The 25,623-nt window shown below is 46.1% G+C and overlaps 1 protein-coding gene across 1 annotated transcript in view; it reads left to right on the top strand.

The window, feature by feature from the left end:
- GRIN2B (glutamate ionotropic receptor NMDA type subunit 2B) overlaps positions 1-25,623 on the top strand; it is a 227,847-nt gene that overhangs the window by 191,246 nt on the left and 10,978 nt on the right. The window contains exons 5-8 of the mRNA XM_024193868.1: positions 35-206; positions 2,007-2,160; positions 3,478-3,603; positions 7,053-7,282. Of these exons, the coding sequence (XP_024049636.1) occupies positions 35-206; positions 2,007-2,160; positions 3,478-3,603; positions 7,053-7,282 (682 nt within the window). The remainder of the gene's footprint in view (positions 1-34; positions 207-2,006; positions 2,161-3,477; positions 3,604-7,052; positions 7,283-25,623) is intronic.

Raw genomic sequence — 25,623 nt, 5'->3', positions numbered from 1 at the left:
TCAAACTTAATCCCTTATTATTGTGACTGGTCAGGAACAAGACGGATGAGGAGCCTGATTACGTCAAGAAATGCTGCAAGGGGTTCTGCATTGACATCCTCAAGAAAATCTCCAAGTCTGTCAAGTTCACCTATGACCTCTACCTGGTGACCAATGGCAAGCATGGGAAGAAGATCAATGGGACGTGGAATGGAATGATTGGGGAGGTAAGCAATGAAGGGTGGGGCTGAGCTTTACCCACAGACTGGGCTGTGGAGTCAGATCCTAGTCCAAGTTCTGATTAGCTCCCCTTCCTGGGAAGGGGCAGATGAGACCTCATAAAAATGATTGACCTGGTGTGGGGATCCATCTGGCTGTTGGGTGAATGAATCCATTGTGGCATGCTCACTGCTGAACAATAGCTACAATCCCTCTCATTTATTATTTATTATTTTCTACTGTGCCACATGTGTTTGGCACTTTACAATCAAATAAAAGGAGATGTCCTGTGACACTGCCCAGGGTACAATCTGGACTGTTGGACAGCTGTGTCTCCTCAGTTTGCCAGACTTTTACACTGCTTCGCTGCGAGAGCAGCCACTCCTGGCTTGCTCTCACACAGACTTCATCATGTAAATTACCCCAAGCTATAGTGCAAGAGTGCTTCAGACAGACAGCCTGCCACCCTGGAATTATATTGCAGAGTGACACCAGCAAATTCCCAGCCCCAGACTTTCCCCCAGAAATGTGTGTCTTGTACTGCCCAGTACCCTCCTGGACAATGCACGCTCATAGAGAGTCCGTCATTTCGTTAATAAAAAATGATATGCACACATTTTATTACCTCAAATGGTGTTCCCCAAACACTTCAATCCAAACACACTGGCTTAGATAAAACAATAAAACAAGTTTTTTAACAACAGAAAGATAGATTTTAAGTGATTACAAGTAATAAGGCATAAAAGTCAGAATTGGTTACAAAGAAATAAAAGATAAATTGCAAACTAATACCTAACTTAGCAAGCTAAGTGAATTTAAAGCTAAAAGCTTTCTCTCACCACATGCTTACAGCAGTCTGGCTGGCTTCCTTCAGCCAGGACCACTCACCCAGTTCAATGATGCTTCTTTTGTCTTTCAAGTGTGCTTGATGCCATGAGTAGAGATGAAGGGAGAGACTGATTTGGGGACTCTGTTCCTCTTTTTTATCTCTCTTCCTCCTCTTTAAGAATCATCTCCATCTGGGGTTCAGATGGCAGGCAGTCTGTTTGCATGGGAACCTCCAGTTGTTCTATTGCCAAGATATAAATTTCTTTCTTCCTGCCAAAGAACGGCAGTTTAATCAGGTGATAGTCCGTTTGATTATGTTGACACCTGGCTGAAGCATCAGTTTTCCTTTTGTCTCTAAGTTTTGTGCTAGGTTTTCTAAATTTGGAACATATCTTATACGGTAGAATTTTATAACTTCACATACAATGTTGGCACACACATTTTACCAGGACAATAATGTTCAGCAAATTATGAGTTTTCAAATGATACCTCAGAAGGCATACTTTGTATAAAATTTATCATGGCCCTGTAAAAAGGATGAACATAAGGTTACTGACTATCATGTATCCCCGCACCAAAGAGTTTATTATTTAAATTAAGGCAAGACATATAAGAGGTAATGGCAGACATTCTTTGAGAGAAGGGAAGACAAGGACAACAGAAATAAGACAACTTGTCTTCTAGACAAATGATGTGTTTATCCTGAGAGCTACACAGGTATACTTTAAATATCATTTTTTAATACACGCAACATTCTTTTAGTAGAAGATTAATATTTATAAGTCTCTTGGAAAAAGTATGTCTTGAAGAGAGATAAGAAAGAGGAGATGATGGAAGTAAGGACAGGGAGAGAATTCCAGGCATAAAAGAGTGTATGAAAAGATGGGAGTGGGAGAAGATACTGATATGGGTGGGGTCCTTAACTGTGAGGCATGAGTGGAACCAGCTTCAGTAACTCTCCGTCTTTCTCCTTATCTGAGGTGGTCACCAAGCGGGCCTACATGGCGGTAGGATCCCTCACCATAAATGAGGAGCGGTCAGAGGTGGTAGACTTCTCTGTGCCCTTCATCGAGACAGGAATTAGTGTCATGGTATCACGTAGCAACGGAACTGTCTCACCTTCTGCCTTCCTAGGTAAGCTCTTCTCCTGAGGTGATGGTGAGGGGGGGACTAGTATAATGAAAAAACAGCCAAAGAGTCCTTGTGAGTCTCTGGGGCATTCCCAAGGAAGGAGTTTCAGGGAAGGATTTTTTTTCTTCAAGTTGTTTTATTTCAAAATCCCAAACAAGCAAAATCCAGGAAAATTCAAACACTCAAGGTCCAGGAGCTCCAGAATATTTCTCAGTGACCTTTAGGCACAATGCTAGCAAGGAGGTGACTCACTTACAGCTCTCACCCTACAGTACACAGTATCACCGTGGGTCTGGCTACACTGCTGTCAGAGGTTGACTGCAGCACATGTGCACATACCTGACCTAGCTTTGAGTTAGCTAACTCCAATAACAATAGCAGTGAGGTTAAGCCCACCCGGGACCCTGGGTGCCTACTTGAATGATTAGTCCATGCTGCCATGGCTTTGCTTCTATTGTTATGGGAGCTAGCTAGACCAAAGCTAACTTGGGTATGTCTACATTGCTGCAGTCACGGTTCTGATTGCTGGGTAGATGATGTGCTTGGTGGCTCAGCTAGTATCACTCCCAGTGAGTGTGAGCCAGAAGAAAAGTGGTACAGGTCCTCCTACCAGAACTTGTGCCTGTCATAGACTATCAGGGTTGGAAGGGACCTCATGAGGTCATCTAGTCCAAGCCGCTGCTCAAAGCAGGGCTAATCCCCAGACAGATTTTTGCCCCAGATCCCTAAGTGGCCCCCTCAAGGATTGAACTCACAACCCTGGGTTTAGCAGACCACTGCTCAAACCACTGAGCTATTCCCCCCCGGTGTCCTTAGTGATAATACAATGAGGGTGGTAAGACTTGGCTTTAGACATGTCACCCTACAAGGACACATTAACCTAAGCTCCCTTTGGCACAGTGGAAGATAAATATCTACCAGCACTTCTGAAAAAGAGTGGGGCACAATCCCTGTGCTAGGCCAAGAGTCCATCCCCCAGTTCTAGGGTCCCAAGGTAGTTGAGAATGATCACTGAGTCCTGAGTTGCTTCTGTGTTTCCTCAAGCAGTTACTACATTCCTAATATTTACCGCTTTGCTTTATAAAATATGTTGAGATATAGCAAAGCATAAAAGGTGAGTTATAGGATCAGTCTGCTCTCTGACCCTGATTCTGCAAACACTTATCCATATGAAGTTACTCGTGTACCTAAGGAAGATTATCTAAACCTCTTTGGCTGGGAATCTCAGGAGACATGGAGCTCTGTGAGTGGGACAGTAATGCTGGCTGTGGTGTGTCTGGCATTTCACCCTGTGCCCTGTTTTTCTCCTCTCCTGCCCAGAACCATTCAGTGCTGACGTATGGGTGATGATGTTTGTCATGCTGCTCATAATCTCTGCAGTGGCTGTCTTCGTCTTTGAGTACTTCAGCCCTGTGGGTTACAATCGGTGCCTTGCTGATGGCAGAGGTAAGAGGAGCCTTTTTCATTGCAAGTTTCTCTCCCTTCTCATCCTGGCTCCTTAGTCAATGGGAGTTCCTTTTCCCCCTACACACGCTCATGGATCCAGCCCGCTTGGATCTCTGTGTTCTGTCTAAGAAGGGAAGGGAGGGAGGTGGGAAGATGACTTTTAGGATAATAATGGGTATGGATAATGGATAATCGGCTTGGCTCAGGAGACTCTTACGTAGAGCCTTTCATCTATAGAGTGCTAACTCCAAACTACTTCTAGCTGGTGGGAAGGGGAAATGGATACGGGTATCTAGCACTGGCCCTGCTGTAAGCCTTTTTGGAATAATTGGAGGGTCCTGAACTGCCAGTCCACCTTTCATCAGTGCTACGTTTCACTTAAAAAAAGTAAAACTTAGAAGCCCAGAGAAAGAAACTCTCCCCTATTATATTCTTCTATGCCCCAGGCTTGATATCCATTACCTGGGTGTATCCCCACCCCATTTAAAGCTCTTTTGTTGACCAAAGGTTGTGAGAGGACTGGGAAAGTGAGACATTGGTTTTCCTGGGGCTGAATGAGGAGTTATTTTGCAGGGCATGGGAGAATGGAGGGGGCAAGTCTGATCTCTCTCTGTGTTGCTCAAAAGCCTTCTTCCCTGGGAGAAGAAGAGATGAGTCAGAGAAGAGGACAGAGAGGGATTTTTGCATTAGCAAAGATGGAATGCTCAGCAGTTAAGGTCGCTACTCTCTCCTTAATCTCACTCCATTATGAATTGGTCCCCAACCTCAGGCCTTCTATTTTGTCAGCACACTGGTCACTTAACAACAGCTGAACTCAGATGTTTGTTTGAAAATATGTTCACTTGCCTGCCAAGCCATTGCCTCCAGCTGATTTATACCACCAAGTTAGACAGCACTGAAAAAAAAAAAAAAGAATTTGTAATGGAAATATAGACAGAGACTTAAATATAACTATGCCAGTGGGGACTTCTCTAATAACACTGAACTGTGGACAGCATGTATGGGCAGATGCACATATCTAAACAGATGTATGGGCAGATGAAAATAGCTATGAGGTTAAAGGGAAAGACTAATACAGATGTGCAATCAGCTGCTGATATTAATACAGCTGTGCAGCCAGATGCAGATATTAAACTAGCTGTATGGGCAGATGCAATTAATAGTATGTCTGAATAGTTGTAAATATTACATGTTCGGACAGATGTTTTTGTTAGTACAGGTGTGTGTAATAGTGCAGATGTGGATGGCAGATGCATATGTTATAGTGTTTGCTTGGTCGCTAATGCTCTAGTTAAGGTTACTTTGATACTCCCATCACTGTGTGGTTCTGTGGTTGACAATGCAGTTGTGAAAATATGCTGTGAAATCAGTTGAGAGATTAGTGTTTTAGGGTGGAATTTTCAAAAGCACTTACAGGTATGTCTACACTACAATTAAAAACAGGCAGCTCGCCCATGCCAGCTGATTCAGGCTTGTGGGGCTCAGGCTAAGGGACTGTTTAATTGCAGTGTAGACGTTCGGACTTGGGCTGCAAGGTGGGAGGGTCCCAGAGCTTGGGCTGCAGCCCAAGCCCAAAAGTCTGCACGGCAATTAAACAGCCCCCTAGCCAGAGTCAGCTGGCACAGGTCAGCCACAGGTGTTTAATTACAATGTAGACAGACCCATAGTGACGTAGGCACTGATAATCAGTGGGACTTGCGCCCCTAAGTTATGAGGGCATTTTGAAAATCCCATTCTTAGCCTCTCTCTCCTCTTTTCTCTTAAAAATAAATTAATGCAATGCACAAAACCATGCTACTGTCATATTAACATTACAGTTATAAGCACTCAGAAAGCCAGGAAGTGCAAAAATGTATGTTTCTCACAATAGCTAACTTGTCCCATTTCATATGGAGGATCCAATTTGCCAGCTGATACATCCCCATTGGAGTCAGCTGGAGTTGTGTGTGCATGTCCAAGGGTAGAATTGGGCCACTTGCATTTAAAGTTATATTTTAAATAAAACCATTAGTTTTCTTGAAGGGCTAGGGTGTAGCTGGCCTGACATGGGTGGAAGAGAAGGTGCAAGAAATGTTCCTTCCCTTGTGCTCCTCTGCAGAGGTCAGCCCTAGTCATCATAAGCAGCACAAAGACTATATCTAAGTGTCGCACCACTGCTGGCACTAGACGCTCCACCCATGCAGCAGGTGGGAGTATGGCCCTACCTTTTCAATACCACACCGGGGGGCCTGGTGGGTAGTGCACTGGACTGGGACTCAGGAGACCAGGGTGCTATTCCTGACTTGGCCACTGGACTCTGCTAGGTGACCTTGGGCAAGTCAGTTCACCTCTTTGTGCCTCAGTTTAGCTATCTGTAAAATGGGGATAATGATATGGACTTCCTTGTAAAGTGCTATATAGGAGCTAGATATTGTTACTATACAAGTTAGCTGAGCTAAGCTGACACCAGAGGGTCACATGTGTAGTGGAGCTCCCACTTGGACAGTTGCTTCCTGAGAAGAACCCTTGGAATAATTCCAATTATAATCTCTCTCCCAACCTTGTGGCGGCAAACTCCAGTCTGTCTCTCAGAGATCTCTAGCACTGCGTCTGGTATATGCAGTGTGGAAAAGATAAGGTTGCCATAAGAACCTTACAGTTTTCATATTCTGAGTTTTCAAAATGATAAGCGGAGTGATTCCCAGATGTGTTTGTTATGGTTAGAGTGAGGTTCTGCTCTGAAAAGTGACCATGTAAAAATAGCCCCTTCTTGCATGGCAGATCTGTTCCTTGCGTGTCAGATTCAGAGTCAGAGCTGCTCACTTTCTGAAGAAGTAAGATCTGACTGTTTTTTTACAAGTGTCTGCGGCTCAGAGCCAACGCAGCTCAGGGAGATAGAGCTAGGCTCTTTTCTGGCTCATGCATCATCAACAGAATGGCAAAAGAAGATCCATTTGTAGGGCTACTTGTGCAACCCTGTGGTCTTCAGATTGGGCACTTACTTATGCCTGGGCCAGTCCACTAAGGGCGCTAGTTTGCACATGCGTCCCCGAGGGAGTAATTGGAGGGCAGTGGTGTTGAGCAGCTGTAAGAGAGGGCAGAATTCATCTGGCAGAATCTTTATTACTAGTGATGATGGCCAAAGCAGAAAGGAACAGTTTGACTTTCAGATTCCGGGGGCAGTTAGGAGTTAGAAAAAAGCATCTTTTTTCCTTATAAACTGTACTAATTTGTCAACAAAATCCTGGAGACATGATAAACATGGAAGTCCACGCTGCCATTTATTACAAAGTCACTTTTCAGAGTGAGGCTGCGCTTTAGTGCCGCTGCAAGGACAGATGTGAGTGCATTACAGCTGTGGGAACAGATGGAAATATTAATCCAGTGATCATGTTGCATGAGTAAGTAGAACTGCAGATTGCTTATCCTGAGGTTTTCACTGCCTCTGTTTTGTTCCTTGGTCACTCCAGAGCCAGGTGGACCCTCTTTCACCATTGGCAAAGCTATCTGGTTGCTGTGGGGTCTGGTGTTTAACAACTCCGTGCCAGTGCAGAATCCCAAAGGTACCACTAGCAAGATCATGGTGTCTGTGTGGGCCTTCTTTGCTGTCATCTTCCTGGCCAGTTATACTGCCAACCTGGCCGCCTTCATGATCCAAGAGGAGTACGTGGACCAAGTGTCTGGACTGAGCGACAAAAAGGTAACTGATCCACTCCAAATTTGAAAGCATCTTTCACCATGGCAGAGGCTGCACCCTCTCTAACCCATTCTAATTGGCAACCAATGCATTGATGCAGTGTCTGGGTTAAATACTGCTAAGACTGATCACTGAAAAATAGTTGCACTTTACATGTTCAAAGCACTGTGCAAAGAACGAATGGGGTAACAGTATTGGATATCATGTTATAAAATCTGTGGGCCAGATCCTCTGCTAGTATAAATTAGTGTTGATCTATTGACGTTAGTCCATGCACTGATTTACATCTGGTCCTGTATTTTAATGATCACTGTTATGAATAGATGCTTAGAAACTCAACACAGAAATGCTTTTCTTTTCTGAACAGTTTTCTATCCCTTGTTTACACACACTGGTTTTTGTTATCTCAGAGTAATCACTTATGCTGGGCGGTACACGTTGGTTTGCTCTGATAGGATTGCTCATGTGTGCAGGACAGCGCTCCCTGGTTTGTTAGGGTAGGGTTGTTTATTAGCACTAGGCTGTGCACGCTGGTTTATTTTTATTATATGGGTACTCATGAGTATGCAGCTGTAGGTTCTCGTTCCTTAGCCTGGAGTTCGTTATTCAACCAAGGACTGCTCAAACTGCTTTATTGCTGTAGGGTGGCCTCTAAGCATGAGGCTGCAAACCCTTTTGTTATCATGTGGTGGCTAGTGGGAACTTGACTGTACACACTGGCTTGTTATTGCAAACCTGGCTTGTTATAGTCAAGGCCCCGTCTATTCCATGACAAGATAGACTCAGTTCTGGGGCCAGGTCCCCTAGTGTAGACAATACTTCTGTGCAGCAGCCTGGAAGTTCTGTGACAGATTCATGTACATTTTTTTAAAATAGCATTTTTAATGGAATGAAATACATCAATGAATAACCCCAATCTGTACAGTAGCCCTCGTGGTGTTCGTTTTGATAATATCTTCACTTTGTTTCATGCTGTCTCCACATTTTCACATTTCAGTGTGCCACAGTTTTTTGTATTGACAACATGTTACTGCAGGGTAGAAGCAGTCAGGCAGAAAGCTGGAAGTTTTGACAGCTGAGTAAGGGATAATTGGGGCTTTTGACACCAGAGAAAGCCTGGGCATTGTTAGCTGGAAGTTTCTACTAAATGGATCATCACTAAAACAGTTAAGTGTTGCCATTAATTTATCATTAGTAGGTTTCACCATTAACAACCCATTGAACTGAGTGCACCTCCAAGTCTTATTTCAGGATGCATGCAGACTCAGGAAGACAACTACTCATCTATTCACACTCTGTGCATATTTTTAAGATATTCTTCACACCCATGAGGAGGTGTGTATAAAATATGAAGTTGATTCTGAGGCAGATTACACAGCTTCAGATTCATGGAGGGCACTAGACCTTGCCCATATTGTTGAGGATGTTATTGTAGGGTTGCTGGAATGAAGTGGGTCTGGGTCCTCTTCCCCCCACTTTGTTTATACATTTATAATTGTTTTGGATATTTTCTACACAACAACCCAAGTTTATCAGAACAGAGAAGATAGAACATATTTAGCTAATCAGGGCGTCACACAAACATGGCTTTCAGTGCCGATGGTGCATCAGGGTTAGAATTGCAAAGTTTTGCAACAAAATCTGGAACCAGGTGAAACTGACCTAGCAACAGTTCAGGGGGTTTCATAGCATCTCAGGCCCAAGCTTTACTCTGCAATGTACCCTGCCAATGCCCAGTGAAAGGGAGGCCAGGAAAGCTCTACTTCAGTCAAAAGCCCTCTGTGTAAATAAGCTAGCACTACATTTTAATGGATTTTCATTCACTTCACACCTGAAGAGGCACAAGCAACCAATGACAGGATTTTCAAGCAGCAATACATATGTCCTTGAGCAGTTATTAAATACCCTAGTCTCTCTGGTTGAAATTCACCCCTGTGCAGAGGGCCCCCCACAAAGTTCATATATCACGTATGCCCCACTTACACTCTCAGTACAGGATTTAAATAGGACTTGAATGCTGCATTGTCCCAGTTGGTTAGGCAGAAGGGATACTGTGAGGAGACAATAGCTGACAAATCACAAAAGGCCAAGAAGAGAACAAATGTACATCCTTGCAAGGAGTCCAGGGCACCTAGGCTTTCTGAGAGTCTCTTTCCCCAACATGCCAAACCACTGAAATCTTGTCCTTGGCAGTCACTGGGGCAGCAAAAACCTCCCAGTCTGTCACATTTTCTGGAGAGGGTCAGGTGCCTCTAGCAAGACATGGGTCAGTGGACAAAATAGCCCAAGCTGATGCTGAGGGCCTGGTCACTGTAAGGGATATTGGCCTTCCTCCCATTCCTCTCTGAGTCTTCTTGGATCTGCTAGCAAAAGCCTTTAATAGCATGAAGATGGTAGGTTGAGGATCCCACCACCTTAACGGTGCAGGAGTCCAACATGTCAGATATAGTAAGAAGGAAAAAAAGACTATCACCAGCTGTGGCTTTCTATCATCAGTCAAGTTCAAGGCAACTACTGTTGAGGACATTTCCACTGATAGTGTCTCCTTGGATAAGAGGATCTGCTCTAGAAAAGGTGCTGGACCAGGGGTGGGCAAGCTATGACCCACGGGCTGGATCGCCAGCCATTTTAAGCCGGCCCTCGAGCTCCCGCTGAGGAGCGGGGTCTGGGGCTTGCCCCGCTGCAGCTGGGGAGCAAGGTCGGGGGCTGCTCCCCATGGCTCCCGGAAGCTGCGGCAAGCCCCCCTGTGCCTCCTATATGCTCCAATGGCCCCACTCCAATGTCCCCCTCCAGCGCTCCAATGGGAGCTGAATGGATGATGCTTGCAGATGGGGCAGTTCTCAGAGCTGCCTTGCCGTGTCTCCGCGTAGGAGCTGGAGAAGGGACATGCTGTTGCTTCCGGGAGCTGCTTGAGGTAAGTGCCACCTGGAGCCTGAACCTCTGAACCTCTCCCCATGCCCCAACCCCCTGTCCCAGCCCTGATCCCCCTTCCGCCCTCCGAACCCCTCGGTCCCAGTCCAGAGCACCCTCCTACACCCCAAACTCCTCATCCCCAGTCCCACCCCAGAGCCTGCACCCCCAGCCGGAGCCCTCACACACACCCCCGCACCCCATTCCCCTGCCCCAGCCTGGAGCCCCCTCACGCACCCTGAACTCCTCATTTCTGGCCCCACCCTGGAGCCTGCACCCCCAACCAGAGCCCTCACCTGCTCCCACACCCCAGCCCCAATTTTGTGAGCATTCATGGCCTGCCATACAATTTCTATTCCCAGATGTGGCCCTTGGGCCAAAAAGTTTGCCCACCCCTGTGCAAGACTCTCAAGTTTGGCTTCCCCAGACCTCTCTCTCCAGTAGCCCCTAATAATATGGATTTAAATGACCCAGTCTTGTAGAGACTGTCTTCTTCAGGACCTCTCCTAACATTTTTCCTCAGAGGCCCTGCTGGTGCTATGCAGGGATCTTACCAAACTTCTAAAGTTCACCCCCCTTTCTCCTGTGCCTGATGCTGATGTGCTCCCTGCTATCTCTGAGGAGAATAACCTTGACAGTTCTATTCTTTTCCAGCCAGCTGTCCAAAAATGAATACATGGGCTGCTCACTATACTTCAGCTGTTAATTCCTCCAAATGATAAGGCTTCCTGCTGATAAAATCATGTGCTGTGTTGTGGTCCCTAAAGTAGATTCAGTTGTAGCCAATTTTGGGGAGGGAAATCCCCTATCCATTGAAGGAAATGTTGGCTCCAAGAATCCCCTAAGCAAATGTGTGGATGGTCTTTTAAAAAGGTCCCAAGAAATCGCTAATTGCCATTTAACCTTTCCATTCACTCGCTCTACTCAGAGGGGGCTATGGGCGACTCGCTGAATTACACTGCTCTGCTGGGAGCTGACTACACTGCCATTAACCAGGTGATTGTTACTTTGGTCTGACCACCCGGGTCAGCCTTACCCAGGTGTGCACATCCCCACAGTAAAGACTTACTCACATTACTCACATAATCTTAGCTATTTCTGAACTTGCCCTAGTGTGTCTTAGGGTATATCCCATGGTTCTTTGTGCTGAGACATTCTAGGATTTTTTCCCAGTCAATTGTGTCAATTGCAGGAGAACTTCTCTGTCCCTTAGAGGGGAATTGTGGGAAGGGAATGGAGAACTGTCATCACTCAAGTGATTTAGCCTATGTCCTCACTGCAAGATGGGTGGATTTCTACCTGAGTGAAAGCCTCCACTCTAATTTTAGCCTACAGCCCCAGATGCACCAGCTAGCTTGCGTTGAAAACACCACTAAACTCAGGTGAGGTGGTTTTGTGTGTGGATGAGAAAGGGATTAGGGGCAACACCTGAGTAAGAGTCCAAGTGAGCTCATACCCTTAGAGAGGAAATTCTCTGCCCTTCTGATTCATCCAGCTAGTGGACCCAGGATGTTGTCCTGGTGATGCGAAGTCCCGCTAGAGGAGCATCATAGCACAAAACACAGTGCAAGCCATCTGAAATGCTTACTCTTCAGGGCTCACCGAGGAGAGGCTGAGGCCAGCTGTGAGACAATAGACTCTCACCATCACATAGAAAGTTCAGTTGATTTCCTGAGTTATGATCAGGTCCTTGGCTCTGGGCACAATTTATTAACAACCTTTTCCCGGCAGCACCCTCCTTCTTGGCTGTTCCTGGGGGATTACACTCGACTGGCCATCCAGCTGCAGGTTGCACATGAACTATGTTCTCTCAGTCTTTGACATAGCCAGGTTGCTAAGGTGGCTGGGCCCTCTGACCAAACCCCAAAGTCTATCCCTTCCAGGGTATTGTCTCCTCTCCCTGCCACAGCACTCCCTCAGCAGCAGCACTTCTTCAGCCACATCACACCCTTCTTGGGTGTCTTCAGCAGCAACACTATCCCTCCCTGTTACAGCCCTGCTTGCAGGAGTAGGAACAGGCAGCTTTCAGCAACCATCCTCTTTCCTCTCCCAGGACTCCTCTTTTTGTGCCCCACAGCAGTCCTGGCTCTTGGTCACCAGGGAGGCAAGCCAAAATTGGCCCAGGTGCAGCTGAGTCCTCAACCTTCTTAAAAGGCCAGCTCAGCCTGTGAGACCAGGACACCTGACAGGTGCACTGAGCTAAATTCTCTCCTGAGCTAAGATTTGCTTGACACTACACAGGAGAGTTGGAATCTGGCTACAGCTCCCAGCTTCTCAAGTGACTCTGTCTGCAGTGTAAATGAAAGAAGCGTAGGGGCCACTGCTGTCATGGTGATAGGAAGCATCTGGTCCCTATGGGACCATGTGCCAGCTGTGAATTGGCATTGTGGAGCACATCTTACACCTCTCTCCATTTGTCCTCACAATCCGGCATGCCCACCTGCCGTGCCCCTCCATCCTCTGACTGTTGGGGCAGTTGGTGTCGGAGCCAACTCTGAGGGCTTTATGCCGGCTGAAAATTCCCCTCCATCTGGGGATGTTCAGCTTAGCAGCTGTGGTCAGATTCTGGCTCCTTTGTGACCTGATCTGAGCAGCACAAAGGGGTCAGAACAGCAGCAGCGAATCTTGCCCTCTGATTCATACTCAAGGCTGCCAATCATTGCTCTCAATTTAGGAGCCATTGGGAAGGCCCTGTTTGCCCTCACGGAGTCTTTCTTTCATGCAGGCCAGGAAGTCCTAGTCTGGACAGACAACTCAGCAATTGTGGCCTGCTTGAACTAGCAGTAAGTGCTCAAAGTCCAAGCTTCTACTTTAGTGAGGTCAATAGAAATCTAACAGTTCTGGGGTCTCTCCTCTTCCAGGGAGGTAAATCACCGATAGGGTCTACCCCTCTTGTAGCTGTTTGCCTTCTTGCCAAATGTCCCTGCTTCAGAGTTCTGCATCCAGCTCCCGGGCCTGGGTTTTTCCTGGCTTTAATCAGGGGACATAACCCGATTTCTGATCATAAGTGTTTCAGATAGGCTTGGAGAAACAAGTGGCTGCTGTATTTCAGTTTTCTGAAGGCAATACGTACAGAATTCAGAACATAAATGAAATAATGTTGGAAATAATCTGCTAGCTACACACACATTTCCATTCATATACAGTAGTAATAGAATAAAAGCAAATGTGAAAGGCCAGCAGTGCATATAAATAATGCCTGTGGAGATGAGAAAAATTAATTAAAAATAAATTTAAGAAAATAAATAGGGTCTATACATTGGCTGAAAATGCCTAAGAACCTAGTAAAGCAAAGCACGAAAATGATCATCTCATAATTGACATAAAGTGCAGAGCAATGGCCATCTAGCTCCTGGTAAATTAATGTAGATTGTCTAGGTTTTACATGTATTTACAATTTTGTAAGAAGTTAATGAAATGTTAAGGCGAAGGCCCCATGGGCTGTGCAGCACATTAAACCTAAGTTATACAACCAGGCCCCCAGATATGCAAAGCACTTAAGCACGTGCTTAACTTTGAGCATGTGACTAGCCACATTAAAGTCAATGGACTGCTACTCACATGATTAAAGTTAAGCACATGCCCAAGTGTTTTGCTGGGCTGTGTGGTCATTATAGCAGATCTCTGCTCAGGAGGAGGTTAGGAAGAATGCCAGGTGGGAACCTTCTATATTTACAGATCTCCTAAGGAGTGCAGGAGTAGGGCTCATCTTCTTTGCACCTTAAAAGACCTATAGGAGGGGAAACTTCTGGCCACGTGGCTTGGAGGTAGTAGTGGTGCTTTGTAGGAGGGCACTTAACACTAACACAATATTTTTTTGTGATATCTTTGTGGATTTATGTGACAAAAAGAGGCTTGTATGTGGCAACTTGAAAAGGTGGAAATTGTGCCGCTGTTTCTGTGGCAGCACAATTGTGTTGTTCAAGCGACCTTAGCTGAGGTTCTGAGTTAGCTGGACAAAAGTCAGGCAATTCATAGTTAAAAATCACACAGCAAATTTAACTCTGTATTGTTGCATGTAAAGCAGGATTTATCTCACATGCTCATAGAATTCTGGCTTATGTCACATCCTATTTGGAAAACAGAATTCTGTAATGGAATAAGATTGCATTTCTTTCTACACTGCTTTTCCAGCGAGACTGTTTACCATACATGAATTGCGTGCTGTCTTCTGTGTAAAAGTAACCTTTCTAGTTAACAGTAGATGCACATCTGCAGAGCTTTCTATCACTGCATAATATAGTATATGTCTATGAACTGTACAACACAAGATTTAGAGTCAAGGTTAACTTTTAACTCTGAATTTCCTGACTTTTATGCCATCTGATGATCTCTCTGCACATCATTATAAATTGTTAGTTACTAAGATGTATAATAACAATCAAACTGGAATTTCTTATTCACCCTTATACATGCAATGAGTTGCAGCACAAATTGTACAGTCTTCAGGCTGGGCTTGATTTTCAAGTTTCAGTGAGATCCTCAAAACAAGCCACTGTGCTTGAAGAAAATTGGTTCCGTAGTTTTGAAGCTATGGATGTTTAAAATCAGCAGGGTTTGAAACATTCTCTTTCTCCCTCTCCCCTTTCTTCTTTCGTTTCTCTCTTTTTTTAAACCTCCGCTCAGACACGAGTGGTTTGGGACATGGCGAGGCTATGATGCGCTTTAGCTTTGACTCACAGGATCCTCTCTCTTCCATGGCTCTGCAGGGGTTAATGAAGTAAAAACTTGTAATGCGGCTCTTCAGAATTAACGGCAGTACAAATGTGGTTCTGTCAGGAATTTAAGCAGCTAAGACACAGGAGGAACAAATGTGCTGAGTAAGGCTCTGGGTTTGCTTCATCCCTTCAAGCGAAGGGAGATGCAACTTCTTGGGCTTTGCTGCACTCATGGCAGAATGAGGGGATTCACCCTATCCCTAACTTCCTCTGTCTTAGGTAGGATGGCAGACTAGATGATCACAGTGGTCCCATCTGGCCTTGGAATCTGTGAATCTATAATCTACCTTTACTGCACTGGCACATCACTGGCATCACTAACAATTTTCTGATCCTTTTTTTTCTTGTAATCTTCACTCGGTATTAACCCTTTGGGGATTGCAGCTATATTTGGCCACCTACATGTTCATTTGGCTGGCATTCTGGGAAATGCCAGCCTTCTGAGAGTTGTAATAAAAAGGAACAAAGATTTGTTTTGTTTCCTGCTTCCGCATAAGCCAGCAGAGGAAGAAGCGAAGATTATTTTTATTGATTAGTTATGTAGTACCATAAATGTGCGTGGCACTTTGCAGCCAAATAAAAGACAGTGGCTCTGCTGCCTTAGGAGAGTTTACAGTCTACGAGCTGTGAACTGCTTCATGCATCTCAATGGGCTTTTAACTCTGAAGCTTCATTACACGAGAAAGAGAGGACGTGGGTTACATGAAAAAAGACCATTGGGTTGCTTGGGTTAGCAATGGGTACAACTTGATGCTACATTTATTTTTTCAATCATGTAGATTGCAGGGACTCTGTTTTACTAAATATTTATACAAAGCCTAGTGAAAGGTGGCCCTGATTCTTACCATGACCTTTGCATGGTATTGCAGTATAAGTAATGGTAGTTTTTAAAGTTACTCTGAAGAGAATTCTACTGCTTACAATTACTCAGGGTAAAATCCAGATTCCCCTGAAGTTAATGGGAGTTTTTCCATTGACTTCAATGGGGCCAGGCTTTCACCTCAGTGTTCAGTACTCCATGCCCATGTGCAGATCAGCTTGCAGCAGGGACAGGTTAGCCACTACTAGCGCTCTGTTCCATCATCACATACCTTTGAAAATAAATCCATAACTTCATTGGCCTTCTTTAGTAGAGCTGGTCAGAAATGGATTTTTTTTTTACAAAAATTTGTGCAAAAAATGTGTCTCCTTGATGTGTCAGAAAACTTAATATTTTTGACCAGCTCTATTCTTTGCAGTCAGATTGCTTTTCAAACTCCTGTCTAACGTACTGTCCACTGTCACCCCTCAATCTTTTTCATTATTATTGAATCCCAGACTTCTCCCTCCCGTTGAATATCTATGCTTCTGATTCTGTTTCCCCTAATATATGTGTGTGCACTTTTCCTTCTGACTGTTTGCCTGGGAGTTTATTACACGGCTTTTCCCCCATTCTATTTTAATTGGTGGTTGACTGCATAATAGAGAATGTATGGTAGGATTTCATGTTGGGAGGGGTGGCCCATAGAATGAATGACTCACACCCTCTACACATACATGTGCACAAAAAAGCTACGGATATTTTAACTCATATCTGGTAACCCACTGAATTGTCACACTTATGGCCTGTTCTACACAGGAAAATTAGGACAGCATAACTATGTCGCTCAGGGGTGTGAAACATCCACATCCCTGAGCAGCATTGTTAAGCTGACCTAAGTTCCTGTGTAGACAGCGCTAGGGTGACGGAAGAATTCTTCTGTTGACCTCGCTACTGCCTGTTCTGACAAGAGCATCCCTCCCATCAGCATAGATAGTGTCTACACTGAAGCTCTACAGGGGCACAGGTGTGCCGCTGTAGCAGTTTAAATGTGGACAAGCCCTAAGTCTGTGCTTATCGTATCATGAGTTAGTGTGTGAAGTTTCCTTCGCATTCTGCTTGATTGAGAGGCTAAGTGATCCCAGTGGGAGCATGGATTTCTTTTGGTGAAGAGGCTTGAGGTGCATCTAGAGATCTGACTGAGGTGAGGCTTTATAGTCGGATGGGTGTGCACTGATGAAGCATGATAGCCCTGTGGCGAAGAGCCTGCATGGACTGTATACATAGTGATCTAGTCCTGATGTATATATGGTGTTCTGGTGGTGAGTGTGTGTGCAAAGCCTGGTCATGAACAGGCTGCAGAGCCGTGATGTGTGTGTAGCAACTGAGTCAGTGAAGGGGCTACTTAGCCCCAGCGAGTGCATGATGATGTGGGTGATAAATAGCCCTGAGATGCAGTCTGGTCAGAGAAGAGACTATACAGCCTTGAGGTTGGTAGTGATCCATTTAGTACAGAGACTGCTCAGACCTGACATGTGCATAGCGATCCAGTCATTGAAGAGACTGTATAGTCCCACTGTGAGCATTTCTTTGGCAATAATTACATGTGACGGAAGCTGCTTCCACCAATTGGATCACTGCTTTCATCTCAGCCATTTTACAAGGACAACTATTTTTAAACTTGCTATTTTTGAACTTCCTTTCTTTTTTTTTTTCACCTCTGAATTGTTCCCAGTTTGCTCCGTTTCTTTGCCTGACCCAGTGGTGTCACTATTTCACCTGCTGACATTCTTGCATCTTGCACATTTGCTAAGTGGAACCTGCCCCCCTCCCAACACCTTTGTGGGGGAGTTTAATCTAATTCTTTGCCAGTGTTGTTACAGTCAGCAGCACAGTCAGCAGCATTAACACTGATACCCCCCTTGAGACTCATCTAAGCAGTGCACAGAGCAAGGCACTATGCCCAAGAAGGCCAGGGAATTTGGAACACCAAAGTATATTTGTGAATATGATAAACCACAAGAGCAAGGCCTGAGGGAATTGGATGCATTTTCAGGACCTGCCAATGCTGTATGTTAGATATGACATTGTCCCCTCACACTGTAGAATCATGGCAGTGTATTTTTTCATTGTAAATGATGGGAGAAGTCAAGGGACCGATGTTTCACCACTGGAGTCCTGGGTTTGAATCCTATCATGGGGTATATGGAAGGGGCTGATGGGGGAAGACAGTCGGGGGGGGGGAAGGAAATGTGGGGATGGGAGAAAGGGAGGAACTGGGTGTTTGCAGCCATCTGGAAGGGCCTCTGGGTTCAGCCTTGGGAAGAAAAAGTGTCTGAAATGGAAAAGTCTGGTGTCTGAGTGGAGGTGAGGGGGACAAGTTGGGACTGAAGCTGGAGAAATGTCTGTATGAGGGAACTCTTATTAACTAAGGAATGAGCAGTGCTGTCTCTTAAGCCTGCTCTACACTCAGATTTTGTGCCTATGTAACTTTTTAGGTGCCTTATACCAATACAGCTTATGGAAATGAGCTGTGCAGGTGTAAGGCATCTTTACACGAATGTAACTGTGTCCCCCTGGGGCGGTACAAGTTTTGCATGTAGACAAGCCCTTAGAAGGAAAGGAATACAGCCGCAGCCTCTGATGATATTGATGATATATATTCCAGTAGCAGTAAAAATGTATTAGGCACTTTCCAATTACAGATCAAGGCATAGGTGCGACTCTGTGGGTGCTCCGGGGCTGGAACACCCATGGGTAAAAAATGGTGGGTGCTGAGCACCCACTGGCAGCCCCCTTTTCAGCTCCCCCCCCCAGTGCCTCCCACCTGCCGGCGGGCCCCGCCAATCAGCACCTCCCCTTCCCTCCTCACGCCTCCCACCCGCTACAATCAGCTTTTTCGCAGTGTGCAGGAGGCAGGGGGGAGGAGTGAGGATGTGGTGCACTTGGGGGAGGGGCTGGAACAGGGCCAGAAGAGGCAGGGTGGTGGTGGGCCTTGGGGGAAGAGGTGGAGTGGGGTTGAGGTCTGGGGCAGAGCCAGGGGTCCAGCACCCCTCCCCCCCCTCTCCCCCAGCAGATTGGAAAGTTGGCACCTGTGGATCAAGGCACGGTCTCTGCTCTGAATCTAAAAAAGACAAAAATGAAGGAGGAGGCAAAGGAATAGTGTCCAGAAGCAAAGTGACCAGAGTGATTAAAGCATATATCTCAACAGAAACAATGGTGCACCTTTTGGTTTTTTATTTGTTTGTTTTTTAATGTGATGCCTTTGTAAAGGGGTCACAGTCAGATTGGCCCCAGGTGGGGATAATGCGGAGACCTAGTGCACCATGTGACTCAACCAAACATAAGCCAAGCGAGGGCTCATCTCACGTGAGAAACGGTGATATAGGCAGGAGTAATGAGATGAAATTCAGAAAGGGAAAATATAGGCTGATTATCAGGAACCATTTCCTAAGACTGAGCCCGGTTAAGCTGTGAAGCCGTTTCCCAAGATAAGTGGTGGAAGTCCCATCCTGTGAGACATGTAAATCTAGACTGGACAAAGCACTCAAAAATGTACTGTCAGGAACAACCCTGCCCAGGCCAGCGGCTGGACTAGATGACCAAGTAGGTCTTTTCCATCTCTAATTTCTAGGAGAAGCTCAGTCCTGGGGGAAAGCCACACAGCAGCTTCACTGCGCGTTTGGCTGGATACTTTCGGACACTCCAGCACATCTTAATGAAGACAGTTTATCTCGGGCAACATGTGGAAAACTAAATCTCTCTCTTTCTCATTCTTGCACACACATACCCAAGCACAGGTTCATGCACATACACATCACATACCGCGCACACACAGCATCTCACACAGTCTTTTGTTCTGTGTCATGCATACACACATGCCTTGCCTCAGTCTCTCTGACAGATGCCATAGCACATCCCCACATACATCACACGGCATCGGACACGCTATGGCCTGGTGTACACTTCAATGTTTCGTTGGCATAGTGAGGTTGGTCGTGGGTGTGATTTTTTACCACCTCTGACTGACATAGCTATGCTGGCAAAAGCTCTAGAGTAGATGCACTTACAGCAGGGGGGGGGGAAAAAAAGGTCTTTTTGCTGGCATAGTTTATTCAATTCAGGGAACAAAATTAAGCTGTACCAGCAACAGAACTCTTTTTCTGGTTTGCACTGCATCTCCATTAGGGGTGTTTGCCAGTGTAGCTATTTCTGGTGTAGACAATGCCTGTAACATATAGACAACCACGTGCAGATGCATTTTTCTCTGGGAACCATTTGGTGATGGACAATATATTTCTTTTTTTAAAAAAAAATCTCAAGTTAATTGTGGCTAATTAGCTACCCTCTTTCCCCTTATCCCTGCCAATCCCAGCTGTCTGAATGGGGGGAAAACGATCACCTGTTTCATAATGCAAACTGATATCCAAACAGCTGAAAACAGCGTAGCCTAGCCTTCTGTGCGGCATGGCTCCAAATTGCTAATAAGATTCCACTGCCAGACAGGTTGCTTAACCCACTGCTGCTGAAAGCTTTCATGGAGGAGTGTGGGGGGAGCAGGAAGTGAGACTCTCAGCTGTGGTTGGCTGGCAGCCCTGGGCATAGTGTTTGTTTAAACCCTCTGAGCACTGGTAAGATCTCAGTCCCTGCGGGGATCATGCCTTCCCGAAGTCACGGCAAGGTTTTGATTTACTACTTCTCACTTTCAATGGGAGGAAGAGGAATATGAATGAGGAGCAGCTATTGGGCTTCTAATGTACATTGCCACAGAAATGCACACGCAGATTCAGCCAGAACCCCACTGAAACACTTTTGGACAAAAGCACTCATACGCTACTCTATGCAGATAGACCAATACAGTGCCTCCCCCTGCCACACACACACTGCATATGTGAATTCCCTTTGTCCGCTCCCCTGTAACTCACCGCATGTGGAAATTGTTCCTCCACTTGTGTTGTTGCTCCACCTGTCCCTCATCCCCTTCCCTGTAAGGAGGGGAGAGGAGTTACTGTCACTCTGTAGCCCACAGGTGGGTGTTGTTTGTGGGTGCCTGGGGAACCCTGGCAGAGTAGCTGTGCCACTGGGTGTTTGTAGAAGGGGTATTTAAAATGTGTGTGAGGGAGCAGCTTAGGGATGTGGGATTTAGATCCTGATCCTTTACACCAGCATCCACATTTAATTTCTGAATCGATATCTAATGAGCTCCCCCCACCACAACAGTGATCCTCTCCACATAATGCTCCTCCAGCAGGCCTCAGCCAGGAACCATCCTTTCTTGTCTTTTCCTGGGGAGGCCTAGCAGCCTGCTTTGCCTTCCCCGGATTGGCATCTTCTGAGCCGCTGGGGAGGGAGGCCCACTCCCCCGCTTTGGTTCTTTCAGTGGCAGCTAGTAGGCCTGCTCCCCTGGCCTAAAACTGTAGCAGCAGCAGCTGGCATCCTGCCTCCCTCTTTTGGCTGACTAGATCCCCGTTCTGCATCTTTGATGGACCAGCAGGAGGCACATACCTTCCCCCAATACCCAGTGCTGGCATTTTCCGGGGGAGTATGTGGTCATCCTGCTCTTCTACTAATTGTTGCATTTTGGGAGCAACAAAAGCAAGCGGAAATGCTCTGCTTGATCCTGCTGTTCCAGGCTCTTTAAAACTTAAAGCCCAGTGGACATTGTACTCCCACAGTGAGCCAGGGGGTTCTCCAATCCTAGTGAAAAGGACAGAAATGCGGTTCTTTCAGGGCTATCTTCCCTTGAAAAATGAAATTATATGATCATTTCTCTGAGGGTGAGGAATTTTCTCCTTTCCCCAGTCTCTTCCTTCTCTCTTGGGGCCCATGGACTGTTGAGTGGCAGCTGGGCATCAGTTCTTGTCAAAGTTACGAACATAAAGCCAGGAGTCTGGGGATGAATATTTATGTGGGTTCCTGTCAAGCTTTAGAGCCAAGATTCTCTGGGTCTGGGTACTGTATGGATCCTTGCATATAATTTCTAATCTCACTCTTCGCAGGGCTGCAGTATGCATAGTGGTGGTGGTTCTAAGGTGCATCTGCATATTTGCCTTCCATTGAACAATGAGAATGGATTTGTTGTTTTTTAAAGGGATGGTAGAGAAAATACCTGGGCGTAGATTTCATAACACCAATTCTTACCAGCTACAGTTTCTAGGGCCAATCTTTTCCATTTGTAGGGAATGATAGTTTCCTTCACTAGGAGCATTTTTGGCTTAGGAGACTGAGAATGAGATCTGGTGGCTGGTCTTAATATGGTCCCTGATCAGTGGTGGGGAGCACTAGGTGGCTCAGGGATCATGGTTTTATTCTACACCATGTTATATGGTAATGGAATGTGACTGTATTCCTTTTAAATCCAGCTGGTAGGAGCAGCTGCAGAAACAGCCCAGGCACGGATTGCTGCACTTTGGGGAGTGGGTAAAATGGGGCCCTGCCAGAACTACCCCTTCTCCCAGCACTCCTACCCCTGCACACAAAACTGTGCAAGGGAGACCCCCCCCACACACATTCTACGGGGTCACTAAGATCCAAGTGGTGACTCCCTTCCCTCCTGCCATGTGGCCTTGTGGGAAAACTGCAGAGAGGAACCAGCCAGACTCCAGCCGATAGGAGGAGCAGCCGCGGAAGCAGCCAAAGCAGGGACCTTCAGACATTTGGAGAACTCGCTACAGTTTTGACTGGACTTTCTCTGCCCTGTGTTGATTGGCTGTTTGCTCCAACCCTTTCTCTCTCCCTCCCAGCCTCTTCACTCCACACCTGCCCTGCTTCTCCCTTGCCCTGTCCACCCTCATCCCCTTCCCTTCAATGTCCCCTCCCCCTCTCTCCACTTTTCATTTAGCTGATCCTCTCTTAACTAACTCCACCCCTCAAAAACAAATGATGGCACTAGCCTGTCTGTTGCCATGGCACTGTTCTCTCTGCTTGTGTGCTAGACCCCTTCTCCCCTACACGGTGTCTGTTTTGTCTATTTAAATGGTAAGTTCTTTGGAACAGGGACTGTCTGCAGGGCCCGCCCACAACATTTTGGAACCTGAGGTGGGGAGCTCAAATGACGCCCCCATGCCCCCTCGCTTGGGCCAAAACTTTGAAAGGTCTCAATTCTGCCTTCTTCTTGTTCTACTCCTCTCATGGTACTGCTCTGCTACCTACCCCAATAAAGGAGAACTAACAACTTAAAATGCCTTGTTCAAAAATTTTAAGTAACGCTTAACTTTCAAACGCCTGAACAGCAAATGTAACTTTTCTTGTCTGCATAGTAAACTGTATGATCTCATTTTGAATTGTTTTCCCAAGGTAGTGGTGTGTGTACATTTCTTGGGTGGTGATTCTTCTTAGATGCTCCTGGAGTACAGCATCAAACTCAGCCATCAGCTCCACAATTTGAAGGAAGTTTCCATTGTTTGGCACATACAGCTGATCTGAAGTGTCACGCAGTGCTAGGTTTTGGGTAGCAAGCATTCTCACAATGGCAATGAGCCTTTTCAGAACATTTTGCCAGTAAAGAGACTCTGATGCAATCTTCTCTTCATGCTGATCATCTATGGTGGCCTTTAACCTTAGTCTCATCTCAAGCTCTTTCCACCTATGGAATGCTCTCTGGTGATTTGCTGCCTTCTCATGGCATGCCAGATTTCTAGCCAGATTTTTCCAGTCCTTTGTTCCTGTAGAACCCAATGTGGCTGGAACATTAGACTGGAAGAGTTTGCAACAAAAACAGTATGCAGCATTCTGGGTTTTTGACTACATAAGCTATGGCCTATCCACTTTGTCACCGTTGGGGATTTCACACTAGTATTCTGTTGGATGGAAATTTCTATTTTCATTGTCTTTGGGGAACATGAAGTTTTTCACTTGCTGTGGCCCATGCAGTACAAGGAAGTCCCTCAGGCTACTGCTCAAGTGGGTCCACAGTCCTGGATCATCTAGACTTAAGGAACTAAACTCAGCAGCAGCTGTTTCTTGCGCCTCCACCACACTCTTCTCTGATCTACACTTTTCTTCAGGAATGTGCATGGTTACATCCATTTGAAATGGAGATATGGATGCTGCAGTAGCTTCCAGGTCACCTGCACTCTAACTGGAAGATCAGGCATCTCCTCACCACTCACATCCTCACTGGGGCCAGAAGGCTCACCGTGAACATTTGTGTCTATGTATCTCAGGAGAGCTCCTTCCTGCTTAGATAGAAAAGCTTCCTTTGCTTGCTTTCTTTTTCTGAATGCTGCCCCAGAGGGGCGTTTTCTTCTTTCACTCATGACTGCTGTTCTGTGCCAGCTATAATGGCTCTCAACACTCAATTGAAAGGGACAAATAAGCAGGCTGGTAGCAGGGCCTGAGGGTATGTCTACACTACCCACCAGATCGGCGGGTAGCGATCGATCTATCAGGGATCGATTTATCGCGTGTAGTGTAGATGCGATCGATCGATCTATCAGGGATCGCTCTCTCATCAACTGCTGAACTCCAGCAGTGCGAGAGGTGGAAGCAAAGTCGACGGGGGTGCTGCGGCCATCGATCCAGCGCCGCGAGGACGCGAAGTAATTTTAATTTGATCTAAGATACGTCGACTTCAGCTACGTTATTCTCGTAGCTGAAGTTACGTATCTTAGATCGATCCTCCCCCCCACCAGTGTAGACCAGGCCTGAGTGAGGGAAGATATCAGCGTCTTAAGGGCCTAACTGGCTCCTACTACTTCAGTTGACTGCCTGTTCTCCTCAAGTGGGTTCAGGGAATCAGCAGGAAACAAGAAGCTCCCTGAGAAGCTGGTGTTAATCAGTCCAGGCTCCTGGGGGTGCTAGAGAGGTACATAAGAGGCTCCTCCTCCTCTCTCTCCCTACAGCTCCTGCTGCTTTCTGTTATTCCCTCTCACCTTTTCTCCTGCCTGCCTGTTATGTCTCTTGTGCCCTCCTTCCTCTAGCATAGCACTCCACCATCTCTGTGCATCTAGAGCAGAGAGAATACATATGCACCAGCAGCTTACACAATTTTCTACACTCTGGGTCCTAGTGGCGCCCTCCCACAGTCTGGCACCTGAGGCGACCGCATCAGTTCGCCTCATGGTGTCTGCTACTCAGTGTTTGTACAGCACATGGCACAATGGAGCCCCATGCTTGGCTGGCCCTGGGTCACCACTGTAAGTACGATGAGGTTTAATAATAATAACTTGAACACGCTGCAGTGATTTGATTTTTTTCCTATCAAGGTTTGCTCTTGATCGTTCCAAGTTTGTCTGCTCCCATTAGGAGGGACTCCAGGTTCTGAGATGCATTTTTTCTTAAGTGTCAGCCTGTGTTTTAGGAACCAGATCTGACATTTCCCATCCGCTGAGGAGCAACGGTGGATGCATTCATTATCTTTCTCTCGCACACACACCAGCCAGTCCATCTCATCATAACTAAAGGGAAAAGATTCCCTAGCTTAGACAGCAGAGGGGACCGCTACATATGTATAAATAGGTGTGATGTATTCCTGCCACTAAGGGGAATGGCACATGCAGGTGCACACAAACACAAATGCTGGCCGGTTGCAACCTAAAAGAAAAGTTCTGCTAGCACAGCCAGTGCATAGAATGTATTCTGTGCAGTAGAGTGCAGTGTTGCACACACATCCTGTATCTGACATATTCCATGCAGTAGAGGGCAGTAGTACGCACCTATGTATACTCTCACACCAGCCAGTCTGTTATCTCAACAATATCTGGTCATGTTTGGTCATTATACCAAGATCTGAACTTGCATCTCATGACCCCCACAATGGACAATCAAAAGATGGTACTAAACAGGAAGTGCCATGCAAAATACCTTTCTGCAGCACCAAGGAAGGAATTTTCCATTGACCTGACTGATCAATGCATGATTTCTTTTTTCTTTACTACTTTTATTAGGTTCCTCGCTTGCAATTTTCTGTGCTTTTT

Source organism: Terrapene carolina, unplaced genomic scaffold (assembly GCF_002925995.2).
Source record: "Terrapene carolina triunguis isolate 2854851 unplaced genomic scaffold, T_m_triunguis-2.0 Scaffold68, whole genome shotgun sequence".
NCBI lineage: Eukaryota > Metazoa > Chordata > Testudines > Emydidae > Terrapene > Terrapene triunguis.
The sequence above is the reverse complement of the archived record's forward strand: the minus strand, read 5'-3'. Positions and strand labels throughout refer to the sequence as shown.